The following is a 19,492-nucleotide window of genomic DNA, read 5'->3' as shown; positions in this document are numbered from 1 at the left end:
GATGACGACATGACACGGCTTCACCATTCAAATGTTATATCGCTAGAGGGCAGCATTTGTTAAGGAGGAAATCTTAATTGGTGAAAACAGTTAATTGGTGACGTGAGCTTTCACAAATCTCACTCGATACAGGGATTGGTCACGCTCGTGCTAAATAATATCCTCACCCGTGATAAAATGCCCTGCAGTGCACACGCTTGAGTAACATATTGCTTTTATAGAACATCCATCCATTATCTATACCGCTCTTCTTACACAGGGTGATGGGGAGCCTGGAGCCCATCCTAAGGGATCCAGGGCACAAGGCAAGGGACACACAATTCCACCAATTCATCACAGGACACAATCAATCAATCTCTCTCTCTCTCTCTCTCTCTCTCTCTCTCTCTCTCTCTCTCTCTCTCTCTCTCTTACTCACACACACACACACACACAGAGCAGTGAGTTGCTGCTTCACAGTGAAATGCCACCTGATGTTGTTTTGAGTATTGTGTATTTTGAGAAATCGGAGGAAACTGTCGGTACACTGTTTGCAAACACTGTCAAAAGTAATTGCTTAGTGTTAACAATGCCAAAAAGCAATGACACAAAGATGGCATCTTCCTTTATCTAATCCTGATGTAACATCACAATGATATGCCAATCCACCAGCAACACATGACTTTGGACTGGGGGAATAAACCGAAGTAACCCCTGAAACACGTGGACAACATGCAAACTCCATGCACGGAGGATGGAGGTGGGAGGCGTTAATCCCTAGGCCAACAAATCTCCCACCAGTACTCTGTTGACAGTAGCCTCTGTGTCCAGAACAACAGCTCTAGTGTAAATATGTCTCTTGATTTAAATCCTGGTGAATTCATGTTTGTCACATATGCACGTATATTGAGGATTGTTTATTTATTTTTTATTTATTTTTACTGCGGCTCAGCCATTCAGAGCTGATAACCGAAACTGTCCTTTTTTTTTTTTTTTTTTAATAAACTACTGTATATATAAACGTTAACATCATATATAGTCTGTGGAGTACAACACTTTTCTGACTGAGAAATCTTATTGAGCTTTAAAAAGTTTAGAGACAAGCTTTTTGCTTTCTCTCTGCTCCACTTGGATAAAGAAGATATCCAATAAATCATACCAGAGGAGGAGGTTTTTCCCCGCAGATGGTGGCTTATTGTTTGGTTGCCATGCATGTACTGTTCTGCCTTCATGCTGTTGCGTCACCATGAAACAACAGTCCATTAAAACAGTTACATTACATTACAATTCCACTGCAACAGAGACTGGGTGGTAGAGCTGCATCCACATTACACAGAATCATCAATGCAACAGAAAACAGTGGCTGTAGGCATACACTACTGCTCAAAAGATTGGGATCACTCAAAAATGTTATTGTTTTCCAAGGAAACACACACGAAATTAGTCTGAATAGAAAATATAGCAAAAGAACAGGACATGCTGACATGTCAGAGTTAGAAATAATGATTTTGATAGAAATGATGAATGTTTTCTAAAACTTTGCCTTCATCAAAAAACAAAACAAACAAACAAAAAACACCTTTTGCAGCAGTTACAGCCTGGGCATTTTAGCTGTCAATTTTTCAGGATAATCTGATGAGATTTCACCCCATGCTTCTTGGAGCATCTCGCACAAGATGGATTAGCTGATGGAGTCTTCCTCCGTAGCTGAAATCAAGCTGAAATATGCAAGTTATCCCAAACCTTTGAGCAGTAGTGTATATGTGTATACATTTTGGAATTGGTTAATATCAATAAATTCAAAGTATGTCATTTGTATTTTCATGTGGCCCTTAGTGGTTGGGAGCTGTCTACCTTGTGTAAAGGCTACCCAAATATACTGTGTGTACTTGTAGGTAGATAGTTACTGACTGTAATTTTAATAATTTTAATGAATTAGCTTCTCAGATGTTGTTTTAATGTTGGACCAGTGTTAGCACAGCGACACTGACATGGCAGTATATGTTGTGCTATGTGTGTATCAGTATATTATTAATAGACACGTGTGTTGTTGGTCCATATTGTAGGTCATATTGTAAGGCTTAGTATACAGTTAAGACAATGTTGTTTTAATTACAGCCAAAAGACAGACAATTGAAACAGAAGGTGACATTTTCCGCATGACTAGTATCTGAGCCCGACCTTTAGTCTTCTGCTGTCTTTCCTCTAAGGTCACACCAGAATAACTGAATAGCACTCAGTTTCCTGCCTTAGGCCATGGCTTTCAAACGATAATGTCTATTCTGTCTTTTTCTGCAGTACAGAACTGAGATCATAAGTCAGACTAGAAATGTTTTGATGGTCAGATATCCAGCTCTCTCACTCTCACTCTCTCTCTGACCTTGAACATCCGGATAGACAAGAACTGTGCAGATAATCACTCGTTATATGAGGGAGAGAAACAAAGTACATCATGCACCATGCTGTTTTTCTGGAATGTTCACAACTACAGCATAAGCGATTCTGAAATTTAGTTTCAAATGATGAATAGTATATAGATTTTTAAGCGAAGTGCTAAAACAATGTAAATATAGGAACCCTAGCAGAACAAAAAACATTGACAAATTTATGTTTTTTTTTGTTTTTTTTTCAGCTGCCTACCAGAGTATCTTGGCATTGAATTTGAATAAGGGATGTGAGCCTAAAGTGATACTTCCATCATTAATTTGAAGGTATGTACATCTAAATTGGGCAAATGGTGTAGGTGTAACACTTTGTAACACTTATTTGCTAACATTTTCATAAATTAAATTGTTATTTTTAAACCTTGGCTGCAAACATGCTTTACTTGACGGGACGGAGACGGACCCTTACTTAATGATGGTGTAAATTGCAGGCAGCTGAGTAACGAACAATGCTCATTTTCCAAAAGTCATTTAGCAGAGAATGTCGTAAAACCCTGATGCAATACAAAGGCAACTTTCTTTTGTGGCCTTAAAACTGTGTGGATATGCTTAGGTTTTTGAAGATGGCACCCCAAATGGCACCAAACTCTACTATTTTGATATACAGTACATAAGGTTAAGGCAAAAGGTAATCTTTTATTGACTATATCAGATTTCAGTACATCAAAAGTTTACACACACATTGTTAATATTTGTTGTCATTGCCTTTTAATTTGTTTAACTTAATAAAAAATAAATTATGTTAGTCTTCCACAAGCTACTGTTTTGGGGGCCTCAAGGTCTGACCTACCATATCTTTGATATAGTGACTTACCAAAAGAAAAGTATAGTAACATAAAATGTGTGGATTTGCAAAAAAAAAAAAAACTGAGACTGAGTATACATACCCTTTGGTCCAAATACATGATCAGTTGTGCTACATGTTCACCCTTTATGTGTGTATTGGCATAGCCTGGATTAAAACAAAACAAAACAAAACAAAACAAAACAACAAGCTCAAAACCATTTGAAATTTCATTTGCTGGATTCATGTAAAATGGTGGTGTGTGTAAGGAAGAGATGATTTGTCAGTAAAAGCTATTCCTGCAATGTAATCAGTAATGCTCTTCATATAATGTACCTTTACAATGAAACCCAAATTGTAATAAACAATTCCTGTCAACACCATGGATACAACCTACCTTGTGTCAGCATTCCAGACTGGTGGAGGTGGTGTAATGGTGTGAACGTTTTCTTGCCATACTTTGGGTCTGTTAATAACCAGTCAATAATCACTTGAATACCACATCCCATTCTAATGACCATTATTGACAATTTATCTTCTATTGGCTACTTCTAGCATGATAATGCCCTATGTCACAAAGAAAAAGTCATCTAAAAACTGATTTCATGAACAGTACATCAGGGATCTTCCTAGGCAACGGATCTAAACATAGTAGAACACCTTTGGGATGTGGTAGAAGGAGAGATTCACAGCATGAAAGTGCACCTGAAAAATTTGCAGGATTGAATGATGCAATCATGTCAACATGGACCAGAGTCTCCAAGGAGTGTTTCCAACATCTTGTGGAATCCATGAAGAATTGAGGCTGTTTTTGAGAGCAAAGGGTTTCACTACCTCTATAACTGTGTGTTTAAGAAGACCATTTGTAGCCTATTTTATCTGCTGTCACTCTGTACCTCCTCTATCATGACATCACGATGTTGCTTGGTACAATGCAGATGAACACCGAGGTAGCAGCAGTGGAAACACAAAGCTATAAATAGTGAACCAGGCTATTTTTATGCTTCTCCAGTTGTTTGCCACATTATCCATCTAGCCTCTGGCTTTAAACATCAGAGCACATTGGAAGAACAAAAAAGACCTGCAACTGATCATATTTCTTGGTAGATGGAAAGTTTGACTGTTGTCATGGTGGTTGTGCATGCTAATTAGCAGGCCTGGAATGTTAAGTAGAGCCGTATGTGCAAGTCTGAGGTGCATGTTGTCGTGTCCAGAATCCAGCAAGTTCTTGTCGTAATTCTGTCCCTCCAGGGCCAAATGTGTGCAACTTCAATGCAGAGCACATGCTGCAGGAACTATTTTTAAAGGAGCAGTGTGCAATTTCTTTACAGTCTGACTGTGAGGCAAATTGCAATTATTATAAGACATTGGCAAGCCTTTCTCCTCACTCCCTTCGAAGTGGTGTTTGAAAACGCTCCGTCATTCAGTATTTACTATATAGAGTGTTCTGTATCAATCACTATATGCTGCAGAAGTAATATAAACACTGGACTCAAATGAAACAAGTTGATGATGTACCAAAAGCACATCCTACTATATTAATTATGTAGGTTAGTGGAGTCTTTTATCATAAGAATGGAAACCAAGTAAAAGCAGACTTGAGTGATTTAATTGTGATTTTTTTGTATTAAGTACACAAGTAAAGTGTATGTTGCATTTAGTGGTCATTAAAAGCATTTGCATTTATAACATTTTGAGGTTGGCTGCCCTCATGTTCTTCCAGCTGAAAGAAATTGCTCTGCATTGTGATACTTCAGTACAGAAGAAGTATGTCTATAGTGATTTATAGAGGATATATATCTGTGACAGCCTGTCAAACCTCTTCACACTGTCAAACGTTTAACATTTTCTATTGCAGTGTAGAATATACTATTAATATTGTGATTCTGAACTGAAATATGTTTCTCTTTTGCACATAACTGATTAAGTGAAATCATTGCATTTCAAATTCCACTCATTCCACCGTGTGTGGAAGCGCTCGTCTCTGCTTTGATAATGACATGATGGTGCAGGAGCTTCGAAGACAATGTCAAAGCTGGTATCGGATTAATAACCGAATTGATTTAAGCCATTTCTCTATTACATGCCTTTCTAGAAATATAAGTGAATTATAACACTGTGTAAGAAAACAAGGATTTGAAACATTTTAGACAGAGTGACTGCATTTACTCCTGTGTTTGTGTGTGTGTTAAACTGTCTCCTTACACAATGTGATTTTATAAACAGGTGGCCAATGCAAGGCCAGAAATTAGACTAAAAAGCTTTATTGGTGAAATACATATTTAGAATAATATGAAGTAGAGATCTCAACATGATTTCCAGAATTCAGCCGCTGTGAGAGTTTTCCTACACTACAAAATGGCTGACAAGTAAGGAATTCATTCAGATAAATCTCAGACATGTGGACCTTCTGGGTTGCCCTTTAGGGTAAAAAGGGCAGGGCTAAGAAGCAAAGCTATTAAAATGCAATGGGATTAACTCATCAGCAGAGATGAGCAGAGCATCAGCTGCATGGCAGGATTGAGAACATTGTAAATCACAGTGTGTTAAGGTGTCTTTAAAATGATTAAAAGTATAGAAACATATTTCTGATCCCATTTGTTTGGATGGTTTGAGCCAAACAATTTCACCTAAATAAAGCAGCACTACTCATTGCTAATTAATAGGGCTGCTGATATTTTAATACACAATATGGCCAAAAGTTTGTAGACACCTAAACATTCCATTCCAGATTGAATTCCCCTTTGCTGTTAATATCCTCCACTCGTCTTGGAGGAATTTCCTGTACATATTAGAGCATGGATGTGCGGATTCACCCTCAAGAGCATTACTGAGATCAAACACTGATGTTGGATGAAGAGGCCTGGGGTAGAGTCAGTGTTCCAGTACAACCAAAAGGTGTTCAGTGGGGTTGAAGTCAGGGCTCTGTGCAGGACACTCAGGTTCTTCTACACCAAGTTCTTCCACTGTCATGTTGGAGCAGGTTTGGGTCTCTTAGCTCCAGGTGAAAAACGAAACAGTTTGGGGAAAAAGTATAAATGGGTGTTAATATCAGGTGTCTACAAACTTTTTTTCCCCATGAGGTGTATTTTAAAACTCCATTCCATTTTAAAACTATGTTCAGTTCAACAATAAATTTTTGCATTGGCATGAACATTTACTAAATTGCACCTATGCTTAATAACTACATATTTCACAGACAGATCAAGCTATGAATCTGACAGTATATTTTTATTTTGTGATAATCACATGGTCACAGTTATAGATTTACATCTATAGGGTCTCATAATCTACTTAGAAACAGAATACATATCAACATGAATATTCTCCTGTCATGATCTGTAACTAGGTCTAGAAAATGAGCTACATTGTATGTGTGTGTGTGTGTGATGGAATGCAGTGTGTGTCAGACTAAATATGACAAATTCAGGTAACAGCCAGCAGACCTACAGAGGATCCAATGCCAAATCGAATACATTTGGTAATAGAAGTGGGTTAATAACTCTCTTAAAAGAGATGAGAATATACCCATGAAATTGATGGATGAGAAATTAAATACTGATAATATGCCGACTCTGTACACACATTGTTCCCTTTCAAGTTCAATTTTAGAGATTTAAAGCCTTTTTTCTTCTTCAATTCCTTATGTTTGTCATATGTACAGTGACAATCTTTGTCACACACACACATACACAAGTGCAATGGTGTAAAACCAGAATATATGCTACTGTGCAGCAAATTCGTGTAAAATGTAAAAGCAAGCAAAGAACCAAAAAAAACAATTATAAACAGAACACAAGGGAATAAGCTGAACAAAACATAATAAAAGTGTATGGTCGAGGACAGTTCAATCAACTGTGAAAATGCATGCAGAGAAATATGAGTTGTAGACCATATGTCTTGTACTGCACACGATTAAAGCATTACATTTGCTGTCTGCTGCATTCAAGTAAAACAAACAAACAAACAAACAAACAAGCAAACCCCAACCAACAAACAAAACAACAAAAAAAAAAACCCAATGCAAACCAAAGGTTTGAGGAAAACAAAAAATGTAGACATTTTTTTTCTTACTTTGTCCCAGAAATCAAGGAATTTCAAAATGCTCTAATTCTTATGATTCTTAAAAATGAATGATTTCTTGTGGCATGGCTTGTTAAATATTATCTATGCAAAAATGGAAAATGTCCATCTGAGATTTTATTGTTACTCTGCTATATGAATTACAAACCTGAACCTGGATCTGAGAGCAGCATTCAAGGAACATTGATAATAATTAATAATAATAATAATAATAATAATAATAATAATAATAATAATACAGTGATTAGTGATTTGCTTTAATCACTTCTCACGTTGATAACCTCTGTTAATGATTCTACAGCATATAATAAAGTGTAGTAGGATTATAGAACATCTTTTACAGCAGCCGAGAAGCTTGATCTGCTTTTAAAGCCTCGATACACAGTGTGTACGTTATAGCTGGAATATAAGCTGGTTCTATTCAGTTTTGTCTATAGCTGAATATCTTCTGGTACAAAATATGACAAAATGACTTCCATAGGAACACAGTCGCATGAAGAGAAGTTTACATACTTTTAATGTCACTTAAATTTCAACAACAGTCAAAGGTAACACTGATATTTCTGGGAATATACAATATTTAGAGAATATCCTTACAGTATAATGTTACATGCAAGAGTACTTCAGTTGACATTCCTCACTGCAAGTCGCTAGAACAGAGAAAAGGAGGGAGAGCAGCAATGCAGAATAAAAAGACAAGGACAAGCTTAAAGGGGGGAAAAAAAAAGTCTGTCACTAGATTGCAAATGTTCATTTACAAAACTTAAACATACATATTGCACATATGATTAGTACAAAAAAACCCAGACAAACAGACAAACCAAACAAAAAGGATGAGACAAACAGAAAAATAAAACATCACTTGCTAAGCAAATCTCTTCTGCTGATACTCATCTCAGATAGAACAAACTTCTATCACAGTTGCTGTACATAAGTGAAGACGTACAAAAATGAGACAAGTGCTATTTAGATCTTTCTTATCTGAGCTAAGATCACGGTCATCAGATTTGACTCCTTTCTGTACACAGCATATTCAGCATAAAGAAAGTTACAAAAAATTGAAGACGTGTGTGGAAAAATATGATTTAAACCTCATTTCTCAATCTTTTGTGATACACATCTCAACTCCTGGTATACACGACTTCATACAATACTTAGCTGGATTCGTGAGCAAGTGAAAGGCATTCATCAAAAAGGGAAGGAAGAAAGAAAGAAAAAAACCCAAACAAACCAAAAGCAGAACTGCAGAAAGCCTGTTTCAGTTTACGCTGCATGCAGAACCATAAACAGCAGCACCCAGGGATGAAGGGGCACGCACTCACTCAGCCCGCTGAGAACACAAATAGCACAGCAAGAACCTGCGAGAACTCTCTTGAAATATGGGGAAAGAAATTAGTCACTCTGAAATGTAGCCTCCCTCCTTAAAGTCAAAAACAACAGTCTAAATCCTTTTAAGCAAAGCTTGTGTTTTTTTTTTTATCCCCAAAATACCCCATCAGTCAGATCCCATCAGTCAGACCCCATCAGTCAGATCTTTAAATGTACAGTTTACTTCATATCATTTTATTCATCCCTAAAAAAATAGTTAAAAAAATAAAACCATGGTGCACTAAGTGGCCAAGACTGATGAGTCAAGGCCTAAGGAGGATTCCTGCATTAGCTAGCTCCTTCCTCCTGCTCTTCTGCCTCCTGATTGTTCAGTGATGAGCAGATGAGTGCAGTAAACACAGTTCTGCCGGAACAGAAGATCCTCTTTGTGTTTGTTCAGGAATCTTCCAGAGTTTTGCTTCAAAGGCAACCAGAGGAGTTTCAGGTCAAGCCCTCGCTCGCCTAATCAAAAATGTTGGACTGAGTTTTTATAACAGTGAAACTATATCGTCTACTTCAAGAGTATAATACTGAGATTTTTTTTTTTATCTCACGCCTCGGACGCATTTTGTTCTGCAACAGTAATATTGATTGATTGATTGATTATTTTACAAAATAGTATATGCATGACATACACAAAGCATTTCTTACTAACTCAGTAACTGCTTTTGAATAATTGGCACATTAAAGACTGCTAACTATTTCACAGAGAACTGTGGTCTACAGCTACATTAAATACTGGAACACGTACGTCTTCGTGAGTGACTTTACTCATGGCTAGACTGTTGACCATTGTATTTAAACTCTCCATTTCTAGGTATTATCATCCTACTGAGACTGTTTGTTTCTGCTAATTAGCAAGCAGGGTATTTTATAGCGCTCCATAAGCAATTAATTACAAGATAAAACAGTAGCTATGGTCTTTGTGCATGCTTGGCATTGTCATTGCATGAAAGTTGGACAGATGTCCAGGTGTGAAGTTTAAAGAAAAAAAAAATCATAAATCAACCCTAATGAGAAAAAGCAGCGTTCGCCTGGGCGTGAACAAGTGAATGGTGATGGGAAGGAAATGTGGAAATGGAGGTGGGAAACCCACAGGGTCTAGCAGCCCTCTGAAAGCCTGGAAGAGAAAGCCAGTGCTACACAGTGTGCGTCCCCTTTCTCTTCCCAGAGGAAAGGGGCTCTAAATGAAATGAGTCACAATGCCTTTTTTTTGTTTTCATTCCCCAGTTGGTTCCTGGGCCACAGTCTTCCACATGCCAGCTATAGAGCAAATCTGCCAAGGTGCCTCTGGAAAGTCAGTCCCAGTGTCAGTCCTTCACACCACAGTGCTGATGCCGCTGTGTTTGGGCTTTGTGCTGCCTGGGCCGGCCGCCGGGGGCGGAGCCTGGCTGTGGTGGTGCTGCAGGTGGGAAGGGTGGGGCGGGTGCTGAGCATGTGGCCCGTGGGGGTGTGGCGCATGTGGATGGCCATGGGAGGAAGAGGCAGCTGCGGATGAGGGGTGGTACTGGACGTGTGCGGGTGGGTGGTAGTGGTGGTGGTGATGATACGGAGGTGGGTTCTGCTGAACGTGGCAGTACTGCGTGTGGTGTGATGAATGTGAGTCGCTTAGGCTTGAGCCCTCGCGAGCTGTGTGGTGCAGGTTGGACGGGTGCGGCGTGTGAGAGATCAGGGTGGGGTGGGATGGATGAGGAGGCTGCGGGGGCAGAGAGGGGGACTTGGCGCCCCGCTTGGTGCCGAACAATGAGCCAAGCAGTGAGGATGAGCTGGGCATTGAGTGCTGGCGTGAGGGGCAGTCACGACTGGAGGCAGCACGACGCCTCATGTGAGGGCTGCTAATGATGGAGCCCTGCAGACAAACACACACACACACACACACACACACACACACGCTACATAAGAGCAGAGAAAGCAGCTGTATCACAAAACCTAGTACATCACTGCTAGATACACAGCAAGGGGTTGGACTACTGTGCTGAAAGGCTGCCACAACACCACAGGGCTGATTCATCTTACAAAACTGATACTAATTAACTGTTTACACATTTTTATTTTCATCTTAATTGGTAGCAATATGAATACTTATGCAAATAAAAAATAGACGCATCTATTTTATGGATCTATGTGATATGTGATGAAGGTTAAGCAACAAATTCATAAATAAATTCATTCGCTTGTTTAAAGTTTCAAAACAACAAACAAAAAAAACCCCAAACATTTTATATTTTCCTTGTGTTTCTCCTTGTTCCTCTCATACAAACACAACCCGAGTGTAATCTCTGTAATTATAAATCATAGAGCAATTAAAACAAGTTGGACATGTTTCATATTGGAATAATTTACAGAACATTTCCAATTTATGTAGTACAATTTATGTAGTAATTTCAAATCAGTCATATTAACTCAAACAGCTTTCCAGTACTGGAGTCTGACATGCTGCTATATAAACAGTGCACTAAAAAAAAAAGAGTCAAAAACCTTTCAATCTGTTAGAGGTGGAATACAGTTGAAGTAATCAAAAGACTACAGATTACAATCAGTGCAACATAAAATGCAGTTCCATGCCTTACAACTGTTCATCAGTACAGCAGATTTTATATCAAACCAGACAGAACATTCAGGCAACTTGGTACTACACATAACAAGACCTCATCTGTCAGTGGCACAAAGTAGAAGAGAGAAGATGAATGGTCATGCATGCCATGCAAAAGCTGGAACAGGCAGTGGATGGTAAATATTAATACTAATAAAGATCAACAGTTTGCAATATTGTGTGTGTGTTAATTTTTTTTAAATTACTTTGTCCACTAGTCGTGGTCATGGATGGATAAAATCTTTCTAGTTTTAATTTTACTCCTGTACTTTCAAGTGTTTGAGTAAAAAGAGGTTCTTTGGACTGGATAGAAAAAATGCACATGATCAAGGCTGCAGAGGACATGGAGGGGTCTTTCCTTTCAAGCGCACTGAACATTTACTGGCCTCACAGCCCCATTAAATAGAAGAAGAAAACCAGACTGCTGAAACACACACACTGGTTGGTGCATGCTGACTATCTACAGTATATGAAAGGATGTAAGATGATTGAAAGCAGTAAGTAAAGTTCAAAATCTGCTGAAAACAACACACACATCATAATGGGAGCTGGCCTAATAGTCTCCAATAATCATTAAGATCAGGAGATACGGATAGGAAAATGGTTACTGGAAACCATTACAAAATTCCTATTATGATGTGGGTTTTTTCAGCTGGAAAAGGGAAGGCTTTCAATGAAATGTCAACATTCGTGGCCAATAGCTCATGCAGTGAGTGTGGTTTAACACCGTCATCACATGACAACACACGTAACTAAAAGGGTGCAAAGAACAATAAAAGCGAGAAGAAAGGTGCAGTTTCACAGTCAAAGGCGTCACTAAGAAAGAGCTCTTGCTCACGGCAGCCTGGAGGGATGAGCCTTACATTACGGTACTTACGTCCATATTGCTGTCTAGAGATCCTGCACTGCTGCGGCGACCTCGCTTGCCTGAGCAGGACATGCCACAGATCAGAGCACGCTTACACATCACAGCACAGCACAGCACATTGGGGGGAAAAACAGAGCAGCATCTAGCCTGCTTGCCTGTATGGGGCACTACTGGATACATGGCAAGCCACTAGCTGCCTCACAACAGGTGTACTGAGTTTGGGAGCATGGGATTGGGGTGAGTGCGCAGAAATCTTCTGGGTAATGAGTAGAAGCGGAGGATGGAAGATTTGATTCTATTTAATGGATCGAGCACTTTTCTAGGCTAGCATGAATATTTAGCATGTTTTGGGCAAGGCAACCGATTCTAACCATCCAGCTTTACACATTGTAATGAGACTAACTTACCTAGCAGTACTACAGGATACAGAGCTAAAAAAAAAAATAACAGTAGGGGAAAATATATGTAAAACACAAAGCTAAAAACATCATGTTAGCAGTAAAGTTACCTGTCAGGATCAGACTGCCTGAGAGTTAAGCTATTAAATAGTAATCTTTCTTTGTAATGTTTTCTTTGCAATCCATGAGCTGACAGACATTAATAAAATATTAGCAGGGACAAAGTGTTACCGCAAACACACAAAAGATATTATTTCTCCTCAGTGCTGTTATCTTTAGGTTAAACTGTTTAAACATTTCTACTGCAGCACACACACTGGCTCCCGATTTCATCGTCTCAGTTCATTTCTCACCCGCGGCGTGGCCGTATTATCACCCGTCAGCGCTAATAGAAAAGCTGTGGGTAGCTGTTTACACCTTCCTGGTTTCTCCTGTGCAGTCATTATCATGCAATCATGTAACTTAAAACTTAATGCAGAATATCATTGACACACTGCTTTATTTACCTTTTTATCGAACCTCTTTATGCTCTATTGATCTTCTGTGTTGATTAGAATGTCAGTCTGCACAGCCAGTAGTGGCCCACCTTGGGCGCAAAGTTCATTCAGCTCAATTAAAGTTTCTAAATTACGGCTCTTTATTATTAGGAGTCCAGCATGGTGGGAACAAATGTTTTAGATGAACTATAAAGACCGTCACCGTCTAAAGTTTAGAAACTCTGGAAGCACATCTAGCAGATAATTCACAGAGAAACCGGATTTTAGTGCCTGGCCTATAGGTCCCAGGATCCATTTTAGTTCCTATTCCCATGCTCAGGATTGTAAATTAAAGAGATCAGTTAACAGTAAAAGTTTTGCTTTTCCACGTAACTCACTGTCCACATGTATGTACCACTGTCGGCTTTGAAATATTTGGTGTGAAATAATCTACATACTGTTTATTCACACAGGAAAGCAAAATCTATAACAGTATAGTTCTTTAGACTTATTCCACTTATAGTTCCTTGAAATGTTACAAATCCTCTGTAGAAACACATTTATTAGCTGTGTCCCAAATGACATACTACACACTATGTACTCTACTGTCCATGTACAGCATGGACTAATTTAAAAAACGTTTGTAAGATGTCTTGTCCACTGAAGTGTCGATGGCCAACTTGAAAATTTTTTGTGAATGAGTCTCTGGTAGCCACGCCTCATATCTGCTGTGTAAGCAAAGCTTGCTTGAGAGCATTAAGTGTTCAAACATTTCAAACTTGAATTAGTGCATCGTCTGTGTACTTCTTGCTGGAATTTTCAGTGTGAACGCACTACTCATACTATTTATACTACACAATGGCATAGTGCATAAGTATGTGATCTGGGACGCACCGAGCTGTGCAGGAGGTTGTGCTATAATTAAAGGACAATTATTCAGTAAATCAGGTGATGAGGTGCCCAAATGACACTTTTCTTGGCACCACCATTATACTGTTGATTCTAAATCTAGAATTTTTGAGGCTCAGCTTGCTAAAAATACACTTTCAAGTGGTGACTCTGAAATTACCTGCATCGGAAAGGTCGCGTAAGGAGCTGCTGAGGGCACTTCTCTTTAGGCCCTCCCCCATGGCGTAGCTGTCATCAAGGCTGGCTCGGCTCAGGTTGCCATTGCCGGTCTCCTTTTTCAGACCAGAGCTCTGCGAGATGCTAGGCCGCACCACACCTTTCTGCTTTTCTAGCTCAGCTACACACACATACAAACACACATACAAACACACACACAAACACACACACACACACAAACTTCAAATGTCTGATTTATTTTCTGTTCCAACAAACCTAAATCCTCCAGTACTTCCAAAATACCTCAGCAGCCAAATAATGACTGTCTAACCAGAGTAAAAAGTGTGAAATGCACTCTGACCAGCAGGACACATTTAAATTATGAAGCCATCACAACTGCTTTAAAGTTACATAAAAAAAAGGCTTCAGAAGGTTTGCTGGTGTAAGTCTCAGGAGACGACTTGGTAACGAGGTTATGAAGGAAAGACGCTCATGCTCACACTCAATCCTGTATTTCTCCATCTCCTGCACCTCGGCGATGGACTCCCGCAGGTCGTCTGTAAACTTCTTGCGGTCTTGTGGGTTGGGAGCGTTGAAGTTAATCAGAACTTTGATATCAGCACCGGGGATGGCTGATGTGAGCCGCACGCCATTGGGATAAACTGTTGAACAACAGGCCGAGATCACTTAACAAGCACAAATACTCACATGTCGTCATACACACTGAAATAACAATACATCACATGTCATTCGTTTATAAGCATGCATCATCATCTAATGATGAAAGTGTTTGGTTGCTTTGAATATTTATAAAGTTATAGAATTAATTTTTTTCAGATCATAAAACCATAAAGATTTTGGTGAAGCAACCATTTGATGAAGAAAAATGATTTGGTAGATTCAAGGAGTATAAAGCATAGTGGTGACTTTAAACAGATGTAACTTCTAGCTGCACTAACCTCCATTTTATCAGGTTTCTCACCATGTCCACTAAAACTCTTGTATATCATTAAATGGCCATAGTGGTGAAGATAGTTCAGAATAATGATAAAAGTCAGGTATGTTGTCCTTGTACATAGCTCAAAAAATGTTATACCTTTCATACCTTTGCGAAAAACTTCTTAAGTTTTTTAATAGGAACAATATTAAGAAAAACAAGGGAGTAATAATATTGTCAGTGATGAATGCTTGGAACAATAACACAGTTAAAAACTAATTATTCACACAAAAATACTTTAATTCATAAAAAGACAGTAGGGTTTACATGCACTTCTGACACTCATTTAGATTCCCCTGCTGACTGATTTTCATTAAAATGATCAGGGAACATTAGAGTGCGAGAGTGAAGGTTTTGATTTTTTTGTCCATATGTTCACACTAATGAGAGTAATTCTCTTTGTGAATTACATTTCACATTTATCCATCAATAACACTGCTTTTCAGTCTGAAGCATATAACATACTGTCACCATGTAATTGGTCATTTTATCATGGATCCGACTATATGTAAGAAAATGCTGTCTAATTTGATCAGAAGTGTGGGAGTGTATGGGTCAGACTGCACAAGAAATGGAAGTGGCATCTACCAGCAGCTTGGGAGAAAAAGAATAGAAGCAATAGAGGCAGCTTTTCTGTGACACTTAATTTTATACACGTTGCATGTAAAAAATGTCAGTTATTTTGTACTTATGTGTAGAGGAACGACAAAACTGTGTTTTTCACACACATCTAATTGTAGCTACAGAAGGCTACAAATGATAGTGATCTTTGTCTGTATTAACTGGAATACTTGGTTTAAAAAAAACCCAGATATCTCTCTAACGAAGAGACCAACAGCACAGATCAAGCAACAGATAAGAAGAATAAAAATACTTTGTGGCACAGCTCTTGTATTTTTCTAATACAAGAGAATGTCTAGCACAATATTAAATATAAATGAATTATTTTAGGCTGAGAATGACAGCTACTCAGGGGAGAGGTAAAAGGAAAAAAAAAGCCACACTCACACTGGTTCTCGAAGAGAAGCACCTGCATGCCATATAGAGAGAAGGACTGCCTGAAGCTGTATGTCACGGAGTTCTTCTTCTTCTGGAAAATCTTGGTGACCTGAATTGAAAGGGTGAAAATACTTAGGACCCCATCTGTGACTGCTTATCCTTTATTTAGATCTTATCTGTTAAGTGACTCTCCTTAATCATAGTACATCTACAATCTCATAAAGCCACTGGATCCTTTTGAACTGGCGGTTATGAACTCAACTGTCCGAAAGATTGATTCAGGATGCATGAGAAAATATATTCCTGTTATTCCTAGCGTTGCTCTGATCCGTAGGGAAGAGAAGAAGATGGCTTTTCCCATCCAGTGACAGAACAAATATTTATGCAGTTGTTCCAGTTGGAAGCTGCAGGGTTCTATACTTCCTTTTGTACTTGGATTTCATTGTAACAGCTCGTTTAAGCTATTCTTACCACCAGAAGATCATTGAAGAGGAAGATCTCTCTCTGGTGGAGGCCGAGTTTCTGTGGCTTGTTGGGATCTGGGACCTCAAACAGCCTGCAGTAACACACTAGCCTGCGATGTGGTAAGGATAACACCTGTAAAATAAAAAAAAATAAAAAAGCACACAGCCCATGTTTATCACTGTGTCATAGGGTTATGTTCAACCGATGTTCGAAACATTATCCTCAGGGTGGGGAACAGGACAAGCAACAAGTTAAGGAGATGTGAAAAAGGGGACCTAAAAGGACTGTGCTTTATACGTAACATTCAAAATTACTAACGCAATAAAGGGGCTCAGTAGTGGGATTGAAGCTTATAAACTCAATGCTGAAGATAAACCCCATGGTAATTGTTTTCTTGTTTTTTTTTTTTTATTTATTTTGGATATTTGGCTGTTTCATTCCAATTTCTCATGACCAGGTCATGATGAAACATGAATTTTCCCACTCCATAAGAGTCAGAGAACCACCACAAAATGGTAACTCAACTCAATCTTGTAGAGTAAAGAGTCAAATAAAGTAGTGAAAGCAGAAATTGTCTTTACTGTAATTGATACATGTTTAGCCTTCTCTTAGCCAAAGTTAATGCTATAAAATGTATAAAATGGTTCACTTCAACTACAAACTCACAACTTATCTTTTTGCATCTTTAACAGAGTAGACTAAAATTAATTTGGTTTCAAGGGCACTTAAATGATTAAAGTGTAAAAACAAATTTGGAAGTGATATTTCAATACTGTTGCTGTTTTGCTCTTTTATTATGTGTATTGAGGAATCATCGCTAAATGTTTTGCCCATTCCATATTGTTTTCAAAAATGACTTGTTAAAGTTTTTGGTCCACTTTTTCTCCAATTGTCTCCCCACACTGAGGCTGATATCACAAACTGTGTAAAAAGTACTGTAATGAGGCCTAAATTATGATTGAGAAAGCACTGGTTAAAGTTGTAAATAACCTACTCCAACCAGGGTTAACTATTATTTATATCAGAGCAACATTTAGCACACAATATTTTTTCTAGGCAGAATTGCTGGAGTTAGGGGAACGGCTCTTCTCACCCCAAGCTGTATCTGACTGACTGTTACTAGTTTGTAAATGTTAATGCTGACAGAAGTGAATTCAATAATAAATGATGTTTGGTGTTCCACAAGGCTCTGTTCAAAGCCCACTGCTTTTTCCCTGCCTCTGGGTACAATTATTCTGAAACAGGGTATTAGCTCCACTGCTGTGCTGCTGTTCCACACAGCTATATGTTTAAAAACCAGAAGCCAGATGGCAGATACCAACATGATAATATGGAGGAAAGTATAATGGACATTAGACAGTATTCTGTCAAAAATACTATACAAATAAATCTAATTCTGGCATGTCAATATCCAGGAGATAGCCACCAGCACCATAAATTACAATAAATAAACAATAAATTAAATATGCTAATGGGCATTTATAACTGTTCCTGAGAGGTTATAGGGTGTAAAGTGAATACTATTATCCTAAATAGACTTGCTAAATGTTAATACATGGATGGAAATTACATAATTTAGCAACAATAAAAAATGAGCCAAAAAATACGCACACATCCAAGGCCATGGTGGAGTGATCCAATCTGAAAAACAAACAAAACTCGAATAGGTCATAAAGACATTAAACAAGGTGACTGTGAGAAAGGATCAGCAAGAAGGAGCAAGGTTGGAGAGTAAATGTTTTTTTCCCCCTTCTTTTCTTTCCCCATGTCTCTAACATTTAACACATTCTACTTAAGTCTACCTGGTGTCTGTAAGCTCAGTGTGTGCCTGAGATCACTGCTGGAGTTGATGAAAAGCAATGCTGCTGAGTTTGGCCTAATTACAACAGCAAGGGCCAGAGGCTCCTCCATTTTTGCTCCACAGGGGCTCTGCATTAACGGTAAGGCTGATGGGACTCATGGTGTTAAACAGACATGAGGGATGGGGCTGCAGGTCAGGTTGTGTGTGCAATCTTCATTAGACTTAAAATGGTAATTATTACTATTTCAAAGCTGTGTTGACTGAAGCTGAACTGCATTTGAATACCAAGAAGCATCTTAGTTCCCAGGAGACAAAAAATCAGAAGAAATGAGACTCTATAATAGATGGGACAGGGATTAAACCAAGCTTGACGTTCTCTCGTTCTTTTTATTTTTTCTTCTTTTCTCTCTCTTTTTTTTTTTTTAACTTATGCCATCCATTAGGCAAAGTAATTTGATGCAGACCCCAATAAATAGGAAACCTTGTGAGAATAAGCTTGCAGTAGACTAGAACTAAACTTAAAGCTTCTGTGGTGGTCTCTCTGGAAAAGCTAATCCGGGGCTAATACAGGGTCAGTGGCCATGAATGTCTAGAAATGACAAGCTGTCCTATAGAGCAGGAGTGTTATCATTAAGAGTCCACTTTTATGGCCACCTCAGGTGTAAATAATGTGACCTAAATGAGACTTCACTGCTCTGTACACTCTGGCTCTGTAAATATACAGTAAATGCCAAAAGAGTTTTTAAATTCTAAAGCGCTATTTTTAAATCCTGACCTGTCTTAAGATCTGTGTTGAACTGTGATGAGCAGCTCCAGATAGAAGGAAAGGATAGCAGATGTGGTGATAATGTCACTCACTGGCTTCTTCCCAACGATGAGCTTCTCCACTTTTTGAACTTGGGACACATGGTCTTCATTTGTTTTGAGCTCCCGTTTCCTGATCCGCTCGTAAATACCAATCAGCATCTCACGAGGGATGTCTTCTCCGTCATCAACCCCTGCCAGATAAGTAGCATTTCAGGAGATTAGTACTTTAGTGAAGTAAAATTAATACTCAGAACTCATTTCATTTTATGTTTAAAAAATTCATAAACTTTCTCCAATTTAATCATGAAAACATTCCATGGATTTAAATAATTAAGGACTATATGGTTTCATATATATACATATTA

General features: G+C 38.5%; 1 protein-coding gene across 11 annotated transcripts in view; it reads right to left on the bottom strand.

The window, feature by feature from the left end:
* Positions 1–6,419: 6,419 nt before the first annotated feature.
* iqsec1b (IQ motif and Sec7 domain ArfGEF 1b) overlaps positions 6,420–19,492 on the bottom strand; it is a 193,301-nt gene continuing 180,228 nt past the window's right edge. For 8 of the 11 annotated variants that reach the window (XM_058373374.1, XM_058373377.1, XM_058373376.1 and 5 more), the window contains 9 exons: positions 19,179–19,318; positions 18,131–18,160; positions 16,526–16,651; positions 16,064–16,163; positions 14,559–14,720; positions 14,063–14,239; positions 12,527–12,550; positions 12,129–12,178; positions 6,420–10,507 (listed from right to left, as the gene is read on the bottom strand). In XM_058373374.1, the coding sequence (XP_058229357.1) occupies positions 9,977–10,507; positions 12,129–12,178; positions 12,527–12,550; positions 14,063–14,239; positions 14,559–14,720; positions 16,064–16,163; positions 16,526–16,651; positions 18,131–18,160; positions 19,179–19,318 (1,340 nt within the window). In that variant the 3' untranslated portion in view covers positions 6,420–9,976. The remainder of the gene's footprint in view (positions 10,508–12,128; positions 12,179–12,526; positions 12,551–14,062; positions 14,240–14,558; positions 14,721–16,063; positions 16,164–16,525; positions 16,652–18,130; positions 18,161–19,178; positions 19,319–19,492) is intronic. The other 3 variants (XM_058373375.1, XM_058373381.1, XM_058373384.1) reach the window with 2 other exon arrangements.

The sequence above is a fragment of the Hemibagrus wyckioides genome, linkage group LG21 (genome assembly GCF_019097595.1).
Source record: "Hemibagrus wyckioides isolate EC202008001 linkage group LG21, SWU_Hwy_1.0, whole genome shotgun sequence".
NCBI classification, from domain to species: Eukaryota; Metazoa; Chordata; class Actinopteri; order Siluriformes; family Bagridae; genus Hemibagrus; species Hemibagrus wyckioides.
The sequence above is the reverse complement of the archived record's forward strand: the minus strand, read 5'-3'. Positions and strand labels throughout refer to the sequence as shown.